This window comes from Podarcis muralis, chromosome 17, assembly GCF_964188315.1.
Source record: "Podarcis muralis chromosome 17, rPodMur119.hap1.1, whole genome shotgun sequence".
Taxonomy (NCBI): Eukaryota; Metazoa; Chordata; class Lepidosauria; order Squamata; family Lacertidae; genus Podarcis; species Podarcis muralis.
In genome coordinates this window covers 35,027,462-35,047,251 of record NC_135671.1, presented here as the reverse complement: position 1 = coordinate 35,047,251, position 19,790 = coordinate 35,027,462, and the positions used below count along the sequence as shown (strand labels likewise).

Genomic DNA, 19,790 nt, shown 5'->3' with positions numbered 1-19,790 from the left:
CGGGTTAGGGAGTCACTTTGTTTTGACTCGCGAATTCCAGCTCCGAGTTGTGCCACCTTTGCCCACAGGGCTGCCAAGGTGGGGGCTGGAGGTGATGCTGTGATATTTCCTTTTCCTTTTTGCTAGCTCTGCTCCTCTGCCTTTAGAGCATCCTGACACAAACAAACGAGAGGGGTGTAACTTTTCCACCCTGCTTCATCCCCATGAGTGGAAAACAGCCACCTGCTCAATACCTCTCTGTAAGTATTGAGCCTTTGTCTCTCCACTGGCTGTTTGCCTCAAAAATATGGCAATGTCCTTGTAATTTGGTGCCACAAATTCGGGAGCTTCCTCGCCTCCAAAGCTGTCCATACGGAACACTACATGGGCTGCCCCCAACCCCCATCCTGGCTATCCTATTCTGTTCTCTATCTTTTTTATCCCAGGCTGTTCTCTGCTCTATCTTTTTATCCCAGGCTGCCGCTGCCATGGCAACACAGGCCAGGCATTCTGATGGGCTGCTTTCATGGTACACAACACTGGCTGCCAGTCACCCTCAAGCAGTGTGTGTGCAAGCAGAAGGGGCGGGCAGGCAGGGTGTGTGTGCGTAGCCGATGACCTACTTTTAACGGCACTTTCTTCTTGCCCTTGCTAATCGTGGATAATCCTACCCTGACCCAGAGATGTGGCAGAATGAGGAAGCGCGGGGACAGGCTTCAAAGAGATGCAAAAAGCCAGCGGACGGGGGTGTCTGCATAAAAATAGCAGGCTCAACATAGTGGGGGAACACAACTGCTACTGTTACTCAGACCCTACCTGCTCCTAGTCTGCTAATAGGAATGCCTGTGCTAAGGTGGAAATTATAAATAAACCCTCAGTAGAGGCCAACCCTCAAATTTTTAGAACGGCCACATTAGCATCGCAGGAGTCTAGTCTCTTGAATCCCACAGGCAGTCTGACACATTTTGCTGTCCCTACAGCTAGTTTACATCTTACACTCATATTGCAGGGACAGCAATAATTGATTCGATTAACCATAATAGCTAAGTGGAGCTTCCATGTTCAGGGGCAGTGCACCTCCGACCAGTTGCTGGAGGGCACCCAGTGAGGTAAGGCTGCTGCTCTAATGCACAATGTGTGACCTTCCCAAAAGCATTTCATTGGCTATTGTGGGAGAGGGGAGGCTGACTTGTGACGGTCCCATGTCTGAGCCCACCAGACTCTTCCTATGCTCCGCACGCAGGGTTTTGTATCCAGCTGCAGACACTTTTGTTTCTCATCATTACAAAAAAAGAAAAAGAAAAAAAGAAAGGTAAATGTGTTCTCCTCCTCCTATTGTACCACTGGTAGGAAAACGAAACAAACACTATGAAACTGACAGGCACCTGGCCAGGTTTACGCAGCCTGAAGCAGAGGCCAGACCCAACCCTCAACACACGTCAACCTCTCAAATAACCCACACCTGTAATCCTAAACATCCTTGAGGGCAGGGACAGGGAACATGTGGTCCTCTAGCAGCTCCCCCCATGCCTGACCACACTGGCTGTGTTGGTGGGGGCTGACGAGAGCAACATTCATAGGGCCTGGCTTTCAGCATCTCCGTCCTACACTCACTGGCAGGGAGAAAGCCAGGTGTGGTTTCGGTTCCTCCAAGAAGCGGCGAAATGATTGAAGTCACACAGTGCAAAGCCCTCCCAAATGAGGCTTTGAACTTAGATGTACCTACAAGATTCCTAACACGTGGGCTGAAATAACTGCCCCGACTACCTGTTTCTATGTTAAATGCTGACTTTCACAATTCCACATGGATTGGGGTCACAGCAATTCCCTTATTAACTTCCTTGGACAGCAGGATCTTTGGAAAGGGCCAATCTCGAGCCGAGGAGAAGGGCCCTTTGTGGCAGCAGCAATCTAGGGAAAAGCTTTGGCCTATTCATACTCCCTGCTGGATTTTGAGAAACGAGGTTAAGACTTTCTTATGTCAGGCTTATGAAGAATAAGTTATCGACCTTATGCTGTTCTTATATGCATCTTTTAGGATGGACAGTTCAAATTGACTACTTCAATGGAGGGTGGGGGGCACTGTACAATTGCTATGGATTTAGGCACCTGGTGGATGTTGGATGGTGACATACCATACAAATATATGTAAAGAAACAAAACACCGAGTCCTTTCCTGTACAACATTTGGCTGCCCTGGTTGAAAGATAAGGCACCACTGTCGTACATCCCTTTTATGCTAATCTGTTTCCACTCCCAAGTAATACTCAGCCATTCCTCAGCATTTCTTGAAATTTTCTGCACATTTATTTTAGTATTTAAAATCACAAATATTTCTGTCCAACCAAGCAGTTCCTGACTCAGAAGATGATGCAGTCCCTGGCAAACCACCAGCTGTGCCAGCTGAAGCTACCCAGGAGCCTCGGCACCAGCGAAGGGTGGATTAGATGCCAACTTCTCCGTGGATCTCGATGCCCCAAAATCAGCTCAAGTAACAATATCCTTGCAGGGACTGACTGGACAGCCAGCAGAGCTCAGAGACAGGCTCCCTCCACGATCAGGGAGGCCACCAACTTCCAGGTCTCAGTAGCTCCACAGCCGGCCTTCTCATGAGACCCCTTTCAAGTCCAGCCAGGTCACGATCCCTTCGTGTCTCATGATTGCCCCTCTGCTCGACCCTGTGGCCCTGGGGTCTGAGTGGACGAAGGCCCGCTTCCGCTCCCCAAATCCAAGGCTGATCCTGCCGTGCAGAATTTCTCTCGTATACAAAACCCCAGATCAGTTTAAAAAACAAAAGCCCACCATCTTTTACCCACACCCGAGCCTCCTTCAAGTGGCCCGAGGCCCATCGTCATGGCAACCTTCCTCCCACCGACTGACAAGGTCCTTGGGCACCGAGTTGTCCGAGTGGACGCCGGAGCCGCGGCACAGAAGTCTCTCCAGGGCGCCCCCTGTGGCCGGCTGCTCGTTGAGGAGCAGCGCTTGCCGCACCAAGGCCGACATTTCCTCGGGCCGGTCGCCGGCCCAGTCCGGTGCCACAGGGGCTTCCTGACAGCAGCCGGCCGGGACAGTGCTAGGACCAGGGAACAGCTCTTGAACACCGCTACTGTGGGCCCTGCACTTGAGGCGAAGCTTGTGAGGGAGAGCTGCTGTCCGGACATCGGGGTGGGCATCCAGTGACCCCGGATAGGGAACAGGCGAGCTGCCCCAGCTGCGCTCTTCCCCGCTCTCCTCGCTGCTGTAGCCCTCAAATGGGGACTGGGGCTCCTGAGCCTTCCTCATGTGCTCCACTTGGGGCAGATCCCCCTCCAAATAACCGCTGGGCGTGCTGTAGCTGGGGGGCTTTGTGCAGTACCCTGGGTGGGGGGGCAGCTCCTTCCGCTGGCTGTGGCCTTCCTGCTCCATGCAGGGGCTTTTGGGGGCCTCGCCAGCACCGCGTCCTCCTGCCTGCTCCTCCCGCTCCGGAAGCAAAGGCTGGGGGGCTGCCACTGCGGTAAAGCCATTGGCGCTGAAGAGGATGACCCCACGAGGAACCGGGGTCTTCGGCTCCGGGTGGTGCTGCGGGGGAGCTTCCCCGTAGGCTCGGCTGACCGCCTGGGCCTCCCCCAGCGTTTGCGGCATGGGGCTGTCCCGAGACGAGCCGTCCGACATGTCCGAGAGGGAGCCCCGGGACGAATACTTGGCCGCAGACACACTGCCGCTGTCCCGACTCGACTGCTCCGTCTCGGAGGAGTCCTCCGAGTGATGCGCCCGGGACAAAGAGCTGCCAGAGTACATGCTGCCGTCGCTGCTCTCGTAGAAGTGGGCCATGGCGTTGGCGCTGGCGGCGCTCAGCTGCTGGCTCTTCTCCATGAAGGCCGCCGTGCTGATGAGGCCGAAGCGCAGCTTGAGCTGCAGGAGCTCTGTCTTCAGCCGCACGTTCTCCTCGTTCAGCGCCATCACCCTGTTCTCCAGGACCAAGTCGTTGAAACGCCGCTTCTCCCGCGAGCGCTTGGCGGCCTCGTTGTTCTTCCGGCGCTTTTCCCAGTAGCTGGCGTCCTTCTTCTCGTCAGAGATAAATTCCCGCTTCCGTCGGCAGTTGGCACTCGGCTTGCCCTTCAGCGCCCGGGCTCGCTGCATCATGCCGTCCTGGTGGAATCCAGGGAAGCTCCCTGCCGAACACAGCGTGGGCGAGTTGAGACTCTCCATGGCGTTGCCGGCAGAGGTCTGGCAATCCCTCGGCACAAACGTTCAAGTGCTCGCTGCCTGCCTGCCCTTTGGACGTTTACCCTCCAATTGCTGCTGAAGCTGGAAAGGGCACTTCTTGCCGAACCCTACGCCCAACGCTGTTGTCAAACTGTACTGCCAGAGGCGCTACTTACAATATAGCCTTGAGCTGTCCTCCAGCTGCAACAGTCAAACGGGCTCCGAGTTCCCACCGGTGCAAAGGGAACTGTCCAGCACAAGGAGAGCATCTTCCAGGACACCCAGAGGAGCAGGAATTCTTTCGGCAGGAGGCCCAGGCAATCGAAGACTTTCTGGTCACTCTTTGCTATCCGGAAGATGATTCACTGGAAGACCTGTGGGGCTTTGAATCCAGACACCGGCCAACGGCAAGAGCAGAGATGTTACCGGCTGGCAGGCACAGTGGGAAATGAAGGAATCAGTGGCAACCGCTGTGTCAGGCCCAGAAGGGAGTGAAACGCCTAAGGAGGAAGGACACAAAAGGAGGGTGTTACATCTCTGCCCAGTGCTGTCACACACCTCAGGCTCCATTTACATAATCCAGCAGGTTGAGGCAGCAGTGCCACAGCCCCTGGCAGACAAGGGCCACACCCCACATTCCAGTTCCCTCCAGAAATAGGAGTGCTTGCACACAGTGGGTGGGGTCACACATGCGTGGGGTGACTTCCTTCGGGGAGCCCCCAAACACCCCCTCCCAAAAAGGATTTCATGCACATACATACACAAGTTCTGCTTGCTGATCAGCGCACACTGTGTACCATATCCCCACCTACTTGAAGCATGCGACCCAAACCAGTCTTCTACTACATGGGCCCCCGGCAGCGCCACACATTGTAACGACTTCTGGACATAGAAGGGGCGCATGACAGATATAAAGGGCACATGCCAAGCTAAGGAAGGGGAGCTGCATTCAAACTATTTGCAGCACAGAGCGGGGGGCCTTAAAGGAAATGGTTGCAACCTGGATTTAGGGTATAGTTAAAGCCATGGTTTCCCCAGTAGTGATGTATGGAAGTGGACCATAAAGAAGGCTGATCACCAAAGAATTGATGCTTTTGAATTATGGTGCTGGAGGAGACTCTTGAGAGTCCCAAGGACTGCAAGAAGATCAAACCTCTCCATTCTGAAGGAAATCAGCCCTGAGTGCTCACGGGAAAGACTGATCCTGAAGCTGAGGCTCCAATACTTTGGCCACCTCATGAGAAGAGAAGACTCCCTGGAAAAGACCCTGATGTTGGGAAAGATGGAGGGCACAAGGAGAAGGGGACGACAGAGGACGAGATGGTTGGACAGTGTTCTCGAAGCTACCAGCATGAGTTTGACCAAACTGTGGGAGGCAGTGGAAGACAGGAGTGCGTGGTGTGCTCTGGTCCAGGGGGTCACAAAGAGGCGGACACGACTAAACAACTAAACGACAACAACTAGGGGATGTATTCCATTTACTCCAATGCCGACCCCAAGCATGTCCATGCACAGCTGCCTGTTATTTCGCAAACCTTGAGAAGAGCTTTCTCTTTCCCCTCTCACAGGAAAACTAATCCCATTTCTCTCTCTCTCTCGCACAACCTCATCCAGGCTCTGGCTGTAGGGCTTACGGTGTTTGTGTGTGTGAGATGAACGGTGCCAGGCTGAGAATACGATCTGCGAAACCTATGGATCCAAGGCAAGCAGTCGCCTGGCCCCGTTTTGACTCAAGCCACCAGGCAAAGGAGGTTGTATAAGGAAAAGCGATGCCGCCACTCCTCCTGGACACCATGACACATACAGAGGAATGCTCCAGCTCCCCTCCCCTGAGAAAGCCAGGGCCATGTGTACGTAGTGGCACGCTCCCCCATGGCGGCGGCGCTCTCCCCCCCCCTCTTTCCCTTTGCATGTGATCTACGCGCATCAGGCACAAGCAGCAGGAATATAGGTCAGTAAACACTGAATATTTATCAAGCCAAGCAGTCAAAACAGGTCTGATGATTATGGATTGCACAACAGCTCCAGAAAGAGAGCGCAGGCACAGCGCCAACAACCTACTGGCCTAGAAACTGTTTCTGCACAAAGAAACAATAGAGGCAGGGAGGCAGGGGGAGATATTACGTGGAGCTGCAGCAGGAGGAGGCTGCAAACAACTAGGGCATTGTCCAGGGCAGCCTTCAATGTGACTGGCATGTTGCTGTGCCATTTGCCCACAGCTGGGGCTGGGGAGAATATCCCACCAGGGCACACACCCCAGACGTGGTTTGCTCATTTGGCTGCTGCTCTGGGCTTCTTTAACGAAGCACAACTTTTTTTTCTGACACGAATAATTTTTTTTATAGAGAAAGCAATGGGAGCACCATCGCTTAGGCAGGGCGCTGTGTAAACATTCTTCTTTTTCTTTTAAGGAAAAAGCTTTATTTGTTTCATATGAACAGACTGGAAGGAACTAGAATTCACTGGCCAAACCGGGGGGGGGGGGCATTAAGTGGGGGTGTTTCATATTTCATAAAAGCAATTTGTGCTAAAAAGAGTATTTTTTTTAAAAAAGCAGATCTCTATTATTCTCCCCCTCCCTTCAAAAATAAAAATGGAAAATATGACACAATCCAAAGCCGCAAGATCCCTTGATGATCAGATATGAGACTCTGCTATGCAGCTTGTCACCAAATCTTACCACCCCAACTGCAGACAAAATGAGTGTCAGTGTGCCTTGTTGCTAATGGTACTGCAGGCACTATATACCTGCCAATTAAAATGTGGTGGGGGTTTTTTTTTGGGGGGGGGGTTATTAGGTTGTTGTTTGTATTTTGATTATATTTTGTGGTTTTATATTTTGATTTTATTCGGTGAACCGCCCTGAGACCTCCAGGTATAGGGTGGTATATTATTGTTGTTGTTATTATTTATTATTATTATTATTATTATTATTATTATTATTATTATTATTATTATTATTCCCCCTACCTGAAATGCAGGAGGGCCGTTGTGAGACAGTGCAGACAACAGTCTGACTTTGTATAAGGCAGCTTCCTATGCAACTATATAAATCAGGACATGTTTACTTAAATGATGGGAGTTTGGAGCCAGGGTTTTCAGATGTTATTTTGCCTGTTTCCATCCCAGCTGGTTGGCGCAATAACTGTACCTGGGTGCCTGAGCTTGCTTTTCCCCTCCTCCCTCCCCATCCCTTTTTCCTTGAGTGTCGTGTCTTTTGGAATATAAACCTGAGGCCAGGGGCTGTCTTGCTACTGATTGTAGTTAAGTCACTCTAGGGGCCTTTTCAGCTGAAAGAACAGGGCAAAAATGCTTTAAACAAACTAACAAACACTATCCAGCTGAAAGGATGCGAATGCTAATGTGCAGCTGGTAGAGTATGAGACTCTTAATCTCAGGGTTATGGGTTCGAATCTCACGTTGTGCAAAAGGATTCCTGCAGGGGGTTCGACTAGATGACCCTTGGAGTCCATTCCAACTCTACATTTCTGTTTTGCGCTGAAATCTGTTGAGCTTCCTGCACTACTTTCTTCACCCTAGTTGTTCCCGGGCCACATCTTCTCCTTCAACTCTTTCCTTGACCCATGCATTTATTTCTCATTCTGGGTCAAGTCAAGAAAATAATTTTCCAGCTAAACAGCCCAAACCCCACACCCTGACCCGCCTATGGGCTCCAGCCTCATGTCTTGGTGGCACGTGGAGCTGCCAGCAGGATGGACTGGGTGTGTGCAACCAGGATGCAGCGAGCTGGGGCATGAACAGAGGCATGACCTACTTCCCAGTCTGCGTCACCTCCCTGGGGCAGCGAGGCTTACAGCCTGCAAAGGAGGTCATATCCCAGGATGGATACACAGCCAGAGCCCTTGACTTATGGCGAGATGTGCTGGAATACTTCTGGAGTAAAACCAAACAAAAAGTTTAAATGCAGATTCACACGACGCGGATAAAAAGTAGATCAGAAGCAAACAAGCAAATTAACTCGAAAGTGCATCTGAGCATGGGCAGAGTGCTTTGCCACTCACAAATAGCCAAAGTCATGTCGCACGTATCTGAGGCTAGAGAGAAATGGCTTCCAGCTTAATAAAGGTTGCAACCTTCAGATAAGAGGTTGAGCCTTAAGGAACTGAGATGGTCCAGCTCAGAGGGAAAGGGGGTGATTGCTTGCAATGAAAAATATTCTGGATCAGAACAGGAGAAGTGAAGGGCTCTTGTTTCTCCTCTACTAGACGACAAAAAGCACAACGTGAAGAGAAGGAGCGGTAATCAATGCAGACACGCAAGTAAGCAAGTTTGCACACCACTTAGAACGCAGCCTCCCAAATTCAGTGTTACAGGATTCAATTTCAGGGAAAGTGTGGATAAGATTTACAGAATGTTCCGTTGCCAAATTTAAGGGAAGGGGATGCCAAATCTTAGTGATCCACAGGAGCTGAGGCCTTTCAGAATATATGACGGTCTGGCTGTCTTTCCTGGACGAGTCCTAGTTTTTCACAAGTTTCCTGGGACACATGTTAAACTAGCCAGCCTGCAGTTTGCCAGAACCCCCACCCCCTTTTTTTAAAAAAAAAAATTGCTATTGCATTGGTCTCTTTCCAATCCTAAAACGTGGAGGCTGATATTACGGACAAGCTACCTATTTTGGGTGGAAGACCAGCAATTTCATATTTGGGTTCCTGGGGAACTCTCAGATGGATGCCATCCGGGCCCGGTGATTTACTTGTTGTTCATGTCAATTAAGGCCTAGAATTAATTACTTAATGGCCTTTTGCCACCACTTTATGCCTTCCTGAGAAGGCTGGTTCAGGAGCAATTATCTGCCCTTCATCTTCCACAGTGAAGCTTATCCTCAGTTGGCAGATATGAAGAGGGGGAGTTGCAAGCAGAGGGAATGGGAAGCTGCTCTGACAGCTGCTGTGTCAGCCACCAACTTCCTCACTGCCCTGCCTTTAAGAGCAGCACAACACAACACAAATTCAGCAGCTTAGGTTTTCCTACTTCATCTCCATAAAACAGGACAAGCCGGGGCAGAAGCAACATTCCCCATTCTTGTCTTCAGTCATAGATTTCCCGAGTAACTTTGGACTGCCCGTGGCAGATAACCCTTCCCAAGTCTTCTTCCTTAGGTGACTGATATGGTTTGCTCTGCAGGTTCCTCCCTTTGCTTAGCCCTGTGACTAGCAGCTTCCAAAATGAGATCCCCTCCTTTCTGCTCCCTCCCTGCAGGGCTTCCCACAACCGCTTAATGATGTAACATTACATGACAGTGTCTGCTTTCCAAGCAGGAATGTTCTGTTCCTCTCCGGGTTGGAGATGAGCCACTGTAATTCCTCTTCCTCCTCCCCTTTCCCTTCCTCATCACTAGCCAATATTCTGCATAATCAAATCTCTAAACACACACGCTAGGATTGCCACTCCACACACACACACCCCACCGAGGCATTATGTAAGCAGCACGGCAGGCAGAAATTTAGCAGGCATACCTTAAAATACAGCGATGGGGGGGGGGGAAATGTACCTGTTGATGTTTTGCCCATCTGGCAGTGTGTTAAACGCACAGAGACAAAGGCGGCAATCACACAATATGGGGCTGCGGGGACGGTGCAGTGGGGTGGGGGAGATGACGATGTTGTAAAGCAGAAAGCCTCACTATTTAACATCAACAAGGGGGAAAAGATCAAGCTACAGGTTTCACTTTTGGCCGGTGGAGGGAGAGCTCTGAGGTCTTAGCTAGCCTGATACATAGAAATAAAGCAGGTGGAAAAACAGGCTAAAGATTATTTTTAAAAAGTGAAAGTCTGGGCACAAAAGTTGCTGAGCTTTTTTTTGGCCAAAGTTGTTGATCTCAACAACAACAAAAAAGACATGGGCTGCCATGTGTCCAGATTTTCATGGACATTTCAGCGATTTTCGCCCCCCAGATGCTGAATACAGTGGTGCCCCGCAAGACGAATGCCTCGCAAGAAAAAAAACTCGCTTAGACGAAAGGGTTTTCCGTTTTTTGAGTCGTTCCGCAAGACGAATTTCCCTACGGGCTTGCTTCGCAAGACGAAACGTCTTGCGAGTTCTTGCGAGTTTGTTTCCTTTTTCTTAAAGCCGCTAAGCCGTTAATAGCCGCTAAGCCGCTAATAGCCGCTAAGCCGCTAATAGCCGTGCTTCGCAAGACGAAAAAACCGCAAGACAAAGAGACTCGCGGAATGGATTAATTTCGTCTTGCGAGGCACCACTGTACTGGCTATGTCCAGAAAATTGCAGAAGTATGGCAACCCTAGTGGCACTCCTAGGCCAAGATTAATTTCCACCCCAGACACTGAACGGATCAAGCACTGAGCATGGCCTGGGGAGCATGGATTCAAACTGCCCTCCAGGCGTTGAGTGGCCTTCATCAGATCATGGCAAACTAAAACAGGACATACACACACACACATACACACATAAACATCACTTTGGGCCTCTGAAAGGTGCAATGCAAATATGCTTAACAAATAAAGGTAGTGGTTAGGGCTAAGTAGGTCAAGACACGCTTTGAGGTTCCCTACAGCAGAACCCCAAGGGGGAAGAGACCGTCACAAGAGGTGGCTCGCTCAGCAACAGGTGCACGCTGCAAATGGCCGCGGAGTCAGGCACAAGCCGCCCCTGGCAGCAACCAGGCCTTGCCCAACTGGGGCCCTCCTGAAGTGATGGGCCACAACTGCCACCAGCTCCAGCCCGTGCAGGAGAAGGTGTGGGTTGCCCAATAAGCAGGGGGCAAAAGAAAGGCAGCCTGGAGAAGCTTCTGAGTTTTTTAAAATGAGTTTTGCTCTGTAAACATTAGCAGGCAAAGCTCTGTCCACACCAGGCGGTGATTTATCACTTACTGGTGTTTGGAGCTCAAGCTGCTGCTAGACGTACAGAAGCAGGGGCCAGTGAAACAGCAACTCTTCCTACGGGCAACCTCAAGAGCCCAGCTCTGCTCTGCGGCTGACTGGCCACCAGCCTCTCCGATTTCACAACTGACTTTGCCATCCCCACCTCCCTCCGGACGCCTCCCCCTTGCTGCTCTGTTTGGCCTTCTGAGCCTCCTCAAGGGTGCAGAAAGGCTTTCTAAAGCAAAGATTGCTCAACTCTGGGGCGAGGCTTTGCATGTGGCAGCAAGCAAGCCATTCCGTGCTACACAACAGCACGTACGTACACACTCTCTCTCTCTCTTGCTTAGACTTTGTCCAGAGTTTCCATTGCTAAGGAACATACTGATCTCCTCCCAGGAGCCTAAGCTCTTGGCCACGACTGGGGTTACAAGTTTTGCATAGCTGTTGAAATGACTCAGGATGCCTGTAATTGCGTTTGGCTCTGGAAACCAACCGATGCCTTGATGTTTAGGGCACTGGGGGGGGGGGGGGGCAGCACAGGGTGTGGTAAAGGAGGATGGGAGCAGGAATGCTTTGCTCCGAGTCTGAGTTCTGGGAGGGGAGTGCTGACTAGTGGTCAGAGACGGGAAACAAGAGACTGAAGAAGTCTGTTCAGTGCTCAGTGTGCTGCAGGGAGATGGGTAAATCTAGCGGTTTGACAGCCCAAACACCTCTCCGATTCCTTTGTCAATCCCTCAAAGCACAAGAAAGGAAGCAAGTACAGTGGTACCTCAGGTTAAGTACTTAATTCGTTCCAGAGGTCCATTCTTAACCTGAAACTGTTCTTAACCTGAAGCACCACTTTAGCTAATGGGGCCCCCCGCTGCCGCCGCGTTGCCAGAGCACGATTTCTGTTCTCATCCTGAAGCAAAGTTCTTAACCCGAGGTACTATTTCTGGGTTAGCGGAGTCTGTAACCTGAAGCGTATGTAACCCGAGGTACCACTGTATATCCTGCAAATGGAGCGTACACAACTGATGCTGTTTGCACTGTGACTCCACCCAGAGAATTGAAGGTTCCACTCAGCAGCCCTGAGCGCTTCTTACCGACTCTAACTAGCCAGCCAACTCCACCCAGGTTATGTGATCAAGGTTTCACTTGACCTGGATTAGAGAGCCCTCAGCAGGATAGTGGCAGACGCAGGTTGCCAAGACCTCAGTCAAGTCCTACTCACAGAGTGATCTCAGGCCAGATGCACACTCGGCCTACCTTACAAGGTGCTTGTACAAGGTGGGGATGTCCTGAGCGCTTTGGAGGAGGGACACCACAAATATTGCCATGCTCAAAATTATTGCATTGCTGGGAACTGAATTAGATGATCCGCTGGGATCCCAACTCTACTATTCTGTGTTTCTATGAAATGAGGATGGCTATGGGCTTTTTATGAACTTTCAGTGCATGCTTTAAAAGAAAGGAGGGGGTGATAAGTGACAGCAGTGAAGGTTAGCATGGATCTAGGTGGTAGCTATTAATTAGGATGGGGTAAATAGGCTGATTTTGTCACAGATTCCTATCCACAAACTCCCATCTCAAACCCTTAAATATATTTATCCATTTGTATTTGTGAATGCACATGAACACACATCTGCAGGCGGTGTGTTTATCTTTGTGTGGGAAGAGGATTGCGAGTGCATTCTTAATAGTAATTTGCTGTACTTTAAGATCAGCTGACCCTCTCAGCCTGGCAGAGCAAAGATCACAATCAGAGAAATACTGTCCATTACACAATCAGTGTTTCTAATGCAACAAGTGAGCTTTTGAGTTACACACAACTCTTCCTGTGACTGGATAGTTAAGAAAGTGTTTTAAAAGGAAATAATACTTCTACATGTGGAGAAGATGAACAGAAACATATTCTTCCCTCTTTTTGAAAGGAAGGAAAATCACCATCTAGACTAAGCAACATGTTGTGTAACTCAAAAGCTGATATGCTGCCTTCTGAAGACTATTTATTCCTAAATAAGAGTCTGAGCTTGGCAAGATGTACAGCAGGGATGGAAATTCAGTGTCCCTCCAGGATGTTAGAGGTTTAATTGAGTTACATACAGTGGTACCTTGGGTCACATACGCTTCAGGTTACATACGCTTCAGGTTACATACCGGTACGCTTCAGGTTACACACTCCGCTAACCCAGAAATAGTGCTTCAGGTTAAGAACTTTGCTTCAGGATAAGAACAGAAATCGGGCTCCGGCGGTGCGGCAGCAGCGGGAGGCCCCATTAGCTAAAGTGGTGCTTCAGGTTAAGAACAGTTTCAGGTTAAGAACGGATCTCCGGAACGAATTAAGTACTTAACCCGAGGTACCACTGTACTTTCAACAATCCTCTAGGATACAGAATTCCCCCAGTGCAGAATCAAGATTTACCTTGATGCAGAAATTTTATTTTAGCAGAGTATACTGTACATAGACGACAAAGAAGAGCCCTGTGTGGTTTTCGCTCTTTAACTAAGATCCCTGGAGTCCACTTTTGTATTTGTAAGTTTAGAAAGCAAGAGAGAATGCTCAATATCACCTTGCAGTTAAGCCATAAGTGATCTGTGTTAGGAGATAAGGAGTGCACTTCTAGATCACCTAGTTCCTTATTCTTGGCAAGAATCTCTGTAACAAGCAATGACAAGCTGCTGTCCCATCATTTGGCCAGGGGGTCGGTCAACCAACCTTCTTTCTGCCCAACCCCTGCAGAACAGAGGGTGCAAGGTTTTGTTTGTGTGGGTACAGAGTTGTGCAAGTGGCAAGTTTAAATACTGGGAGAGAAATTGACTGTGCTGCGTTAACCAGTCGCCAGATTACACACTTCCTTACCCACATTCCTGTGGTCAGGTAGAGGACTTCATTGGGGGGGGGGGGGGAGAGAGAGAGAGAGAGAGAGAGAGAGAGCGAGAGCTAGCTTGTTTGGAAGTGACTCTCTTCAGCTAGACACGCCTTAAACAGCTTCTTCCCTCCCACTTTCACGCGGGTGCCATGCATCGATCTATGCTTCCTCAACAGTGTGGCACAGCGACCCTGCACATGCTCAGAGGCACTCCACTATATCCTGAAGCGGGAAGCTCGGTTGCAAACAAACCCGTGCAAGTTTAACCCGTGTGCATCACCACGACGTCTTCCCGCCTCTGGTGATAAACCGATCTTCTCCCGAAAACAAGCTTTCCCCAATCTCATTTCTTTCATGTCAAAGGGTTCTTGGCTGCCTCGCACAGACACACAAAACCCTCACGCCCTTCCCCACCCCCCCAAAAAAGTAGGTCAGGCTGGGCAGGAGTGGAGGCCCACTCGCAGGCTTGCTAGTGGTGTTCCGCGCGCGAGCCGGGGCGCGCGTGTGCGCACAGACCAGCCAGGGGAGTTGCGCGCAAGCGGATCTTCCCCGCGCCGCCCCCGGCTCCACTTCAAACCAAGAACGCGAGTGGCTGTGCAGGAGAACTTCTCCGGCTGCATTGTGCGTCCCCGCGAGCTTTTGCTTTGCTTTGCGCAGGGAGCGGGCGGGCTGCCGGGCACATACGCACAAAAACGCGGCCCCCAAAACAAAGCTGCACATGCTCGCTGCACGCAAGACACCGTTCCCACAAACAAAGCGCGCACGCACATGCACCCGCCGCCACTCTCTCTCTCTGCCCGGCGAGCAGAGACCCAGGAGCCGCCGCCGCCGCCGCCCTGGCCGGGGGAGGGGCGGGAGCTCCGCGCCCCGGATCCCGCAATCGCCGACGCGCCCCGAGCCCCGGTACCTCTTTGGGAAGAAGCGGCCGCGTCCAGGGATCCGTCGCGCTCCTCTCGCCCCGCCAAGCGCCTGCCTCCTCGCCCAGCGCCGCCGCCGCCGCCGCCCTCCTTCCTTCGCCCGGCGAATGTGTGTTAGTAGGTCAGCCGGTTGCATAAGCGCTGCTCTGAGCGCCTCCTCCGTCACGCTCCCGGAGTCGCCGCACAAAACAAAACGGGGGAAGGGAAGGCAGGGAGGAAGGGAAGCGGGGCGGGGGCAGCCAGCGAGAGAGGCTGGGCCGGAGCCCGACGAGCAGAGCCACGCGGGAGGCGCCGGCGCCGCGGCGGGGGGCGGAAGGGCCGGACGGAGCCCGCCCGCGGGCGGCCCTCGCGGAAGATGCGCGGCCGGGTGGCCGAAGGCGGGCGCAACCCCATCGGCGCGCGTGCGAGCGAACGAAAGACTAAAGGGCCGCCTTGCTCCGAGGATTTTCCCATGCAAAACCGCCCTGGCTCTGGGTTTTTTTGGGGGGGGGGACGGACGAATCCCTATTTGTGGGCGAAGAGCTCTGTAATTATTCGGTGCAGAGAGAGGTGCACTCTGCGTATGCCCTTGGGCCGCCTTCTTTATTCATTCTATTTTTCTACCATCTTTCAGCAGCACAAGGAGGTATACACCATCCTCTTCTTCCATTTCATCCTGACAACAACTCTCGAGGAGTAGATTAGGCCTAAGATCGGACACCACGTGGGATTTGAACCCGAGACCCCTGAGTTGAGTGCTCCAGCTCCTATGCCATCCTGGCTTTCCTCACAAATGGAGGAGAGATCCGAATGAATGCAACCAAACACTGGTAAGGGCTTATTAGCAAGCCTACCCAGTGCCAGTGAAGGCAGCAAAGAAGGGATAATAATAATAATAATAATAATAATAATAATAATAATAATAATAATAATAATAATAATAAATTTTATTTATATCCCGCCCTCCCCAGCCGAATGCATCCTCATTATGTTGTCCAGCAGAGCTTTTCCGGGTTGTAGGGGCCTTTTAGAGGCTGACCCAAAGCAGGTGGTAGAACCGACGGTAGTTTGCTGTGACTTGTTTGCAAAATATTTTGAGGATAAAATTGCTTGCATCCACCAAGACCTTGACTCTCCAGTGGACGCTCGGGTTGCGAATGTGATCCGTGCGGGAGGCACGTTTGCAACCCGCAGCATTCGCAACCCGCAGTGCCATGTCTGTACACGTGCGGGTTGCAATTCAGTGCTTCTGTGCATGCGTGACCGCCAAAACCCGGAAGTAACCAGTCCATAACCCGAAAAAACGCAACCTGAAGCGTCTGTAACCCGAGGTATGACTGTACCGTTATAGCAGATGAATCTCATGGGGTGTGCAGAGCACAGTCTAGTCCTGTTGCGTTGGCTGAGTTTCAGTTGGTAAGGCTTGAGGATTTGGACAAGGTGCTCAGATCAGTCAGGGAAACTGCTTGCACCCTGGACCCTTGCCCCTCTTGGCTGGTAAAAACCAGCAGGGAGGGAGCAGTTGGTTGGGCCAGGGAGGTGATCAGTGCCTCTTAACAAAAGGGGGCAGTCCCTGCCTGTTTGAAGGAGCCAGTGGTATAACCACTCCTTAGGAAACCTTCCCTGGATTCAGAAAACCTAACTTAACTACCGGCCAGTTGCTAATCTCCCTTTCCCGGGCAAGGTTCTGGAGCGAGTGGTTGCAGACCAGATCCACATGCTTTTGGGAGAAACTGATTTTCTGGATCCATTTCAGTTGGGGTTTAGGCCTGGTTTTGACACAGAAATTGCTCTGGTCGCCCTGTATGATGACCTCTGTCAAGAGAGAGACATGGGAAACGTGGCCCTGATTAATTCTTCTCGACCTCTCAACGGCTTTCAATACCATCGACCGTGGTATCCTTCTGGAGCAATCCTGAACTAGAGGTGGGTGGCACCGCTTTGCGGTGATTCCAGTCCTACTTGGATGGTTGTTCCCAGGGGGTGTTGCTTGGGGAATGCTTTTCAGCCCCATGGAACCTTCAATGGGGGGTTCTGCAGGGCTCAATCCTTTCCCCCACGTTGTTTAACATTTACCGGTACATGAAACCACTGGGTGCGGTTATCCGGAGGTTCTGAATACATTGTCAGCAGTATTCTGATGACAGCTCTATTTCTCATTTACATCTGCAAGAGCTCCTCCCTTACGTCACCTGCCATTGTTAGCATAGGTTTGATGTCTGCTGTGCTACACCTCAGCTGCTGGGAATAAACTACAGGTTGGCTGTGTCTCTGGAGGAGTCCTCATTCTTCCCCTGGGTGCCTTCTACCTGCTCAGGGGACGAGAGATCTCCACAGTTTTGGAAACGTTCTCACTGAAAATGTGTACACACGCATGCACAAATAACACACACATGTATATGAACTGTCCGTGAATATGTCTACAGTTTGGTAGAAATGAGAGTTCCTTGAGCGTGCGCTTTATTAGATAACAATATTTAGACAACCTTCGCTCAAGATCCAAGGGCATGTGCACACTTGAGGTTAGGCTGAGAGATCGTGACTGGGCCAGTCCTAATCCAGCACTCTGACCACTAAGACATACTGGTTTTGAATCTGGGCCTCTTCATTCTTTGTCAAACACTGAACTGGGTTGCTACTCTTAACATGGAATCACTGCCGTGGCTAACCAGTCATACTTCCCATGGTTGCTGTTAAGGATTTCAGAGATAATGTCTGTGAAATAGTTGGAAAACTTGTAGGGAAAGTGACTAGCATAGTAATACGAGAACCGTGGTATCTCTCCATTAATTCACTAAATGTTATTACTTCTTCACCCAGGGAAGAAGAGGTGAGTCCCAGCACCTCTCCTTTCATTCACTGACCATTGCACCTTCCCCTTTCCTTCTATAAACTGGCATTTCTCCTGTTTTGATGTGAATAACCAATCCTGAATTACTGTTGGAGGTAGTATTCGTTATTGCATAGGACCACCATTTCAGACTGGTCCCTAACCTTGGACATATTTAATCGCAAAAACCAGAGATAGAAAGTGGGAAGAGTTATAAGTGCATTTGTTGTGGTGACACTTTCATAGCTCATCTTAAAAGCCAGTGTCCACCACACTTTATACGATTAAGAGAAACATCTTCAAGTGGGACAATACAGATTCTGAATGGCTGTTGGGGGGACAGGGGCAGATTTAGCCCCTTCCTAATGTTCCCAGGAACACTCCCTCACCTTCACCTGCATAAGTGAATGGATGCCATTTACTCACATAAGAAGAAAAATAAAGAGTGGTGCTTAATAATAATAATAATTTGTTATTTATACCCTGTCCATCTGGCTGGGTTTCCCCAGCCACTCTGGGAGGCTCCCAACAGAATGTTAAAAACACAATAAAATATCCAACATTAAAAACTTCCCTAAACAGGGTTGCCTTCAGATGTCTTCTAAAAGTCAGATAGTTGTTTATTTCATTGACATCTGATGGGAGGGTGTTCCACAGGGCGGGTGACACTACCAAGAAGGCCCTCTGCCTGGTTCATTGTAACCTCACTTTTTGCAGTGAATGAACCCCCAAAAGGCCATCTGAGCTGGACATCAGACTGAACAATGGGGGTGGAGACGCTCCTTCAGGTATACGTCAGGTGAAATCTGTGGTTGGGGCAAAACCTGTCCCTGACGCTGATACAAAGGGGGCTGGGCTTTGAAGACACTCAAATTCAGGACGCAAGGGAGAAATGTGCTAAGAGGAAGGCACGCTTGCCAAATCCACACCGTGATCAACTCCCGCCCGGGAACCAATGTCCCCACTGTGGAAGGACGTGTGGGTCCTGAATTGGCCTCCACAGTCACTCACGGATTCATTGTTAAAACCTTGTTTATGGAAGACAATCTTACTCAGCTACAAGTGATCACCAAAGAAGAAAAAGAAGCTATTTCTACCTGGTGCAGAAACACCGAGTGGAATTCAACGTTGTGCTTTTCGGACTGTTCCATCAGGACAAGCATTTCAGTTTACCAGATGGAACAATCCCTCCTCTTCTCCTCTTACACCGCCCACCCCCCAGCCAATCGCCGGGGGCTTGCAGGGGGAGAGAAAGAAGCCTAGTTGCACAAGCATCAGTGAGTAGTTGCAGAATACACCCACAGAACAGCCCTAGTTGGGAGGGGCCCTTTTTTGTTGCCAATCTGCCATCTTTACCCAAGATGATAACTACAATATTTTGGTCACCCTACTGCCCAACTAGTGGATCTATGAGAGAGAGTGCTGTGTGGAATATGGTTGTGTGAGGAGGAGGAGGATGGTAATGATGATTAATTGAATTTATATACAGTGGTACCTCGGGTTAAGTACTTAATTCGTTCTGGAGATCCGTTCTTAACCTGAAACTGTTCTTAACCTGAAGCACCACTTTAGCTAATGGGGCCTCCTGCTGCCGCCACACGATTTCTGTTCTCATCCTGAAGCAAAGTTCTTAACCTGAGGTAATATTTTTGGGTTAGTGGAGTCTGTAACCTGAAGTGTCTGTAACCTGAAGCGTATGCAACCCAAGGTACCACTGTACTGCCCTATACCCAGATGTCTCAGGGCGGTTCGCAGAATAAAATCAAAATATAAAACCACAAAATACATAATCAAAATAAAAACAATACCCTCCTCCCAAATAACCCACCACATTTTAAATGGCATGTATCATATAGTGCTTGCAGCATCATTAACACAAGGCACACTGACATTTGGTGACTTATGAAAAGTCTTTAAAAACTATTATTATTAGCAGAGCGCTATTTTCTTGTGCCTTTGAATCAAAGTAGTGCTCATGTAGTTCTTTTTTTTTTTGCTGGGTGGGGGATTGGGTGAGCGCTAGCAAGAATAATTCCCAGCGCATCGATGTCCTTCCATTACGTAACTTTTTTATTTTATTTTAAATTTAGTAATAATAATTATTATTATTTATAATAATAATATTATTTACTTTCTTGGGCTCCATGATCACTGCAGATGGTGACAGCAGTCACGAAATTAAAAGACGCCTGCTTCTTGGGAG

At 50.1% G+C, this 19,790-nt stretch overlaps 1 protein-coding gene across 1 annotated transcript; it reads right to left on the bottom strand.

Moving 5' to 3' along the window:
* Positions 1 to 2,263: 2,263 nt before the first annotated feature.
* On the bottom strand, positions 2,264 to 15,109 carry LOC114587861 (uncharacterized). The gene is made up of 2 exons (XM_028712693.2): positions 14,769 to 15,109; positions 2,264 to 4,664 (listed from the first exon to the last, which is right to left on the bottom strand). Exon 2 carries the CDS (start codon positions 4,165 to 4,167, stop codon positions 2,809 to 2,811), a length of 1,359 nt encoding a protein of 452 aa, XP_028568526.2. The 5' UTR covers positions 4,168 to 4,664; positions 14,769 to 15,109; the 3' UTR covers positions 2,264 to 2,808.
* Between the last annotated feature and the right edge of the window lie 4,681 nt (positions 15,110 to 19,790).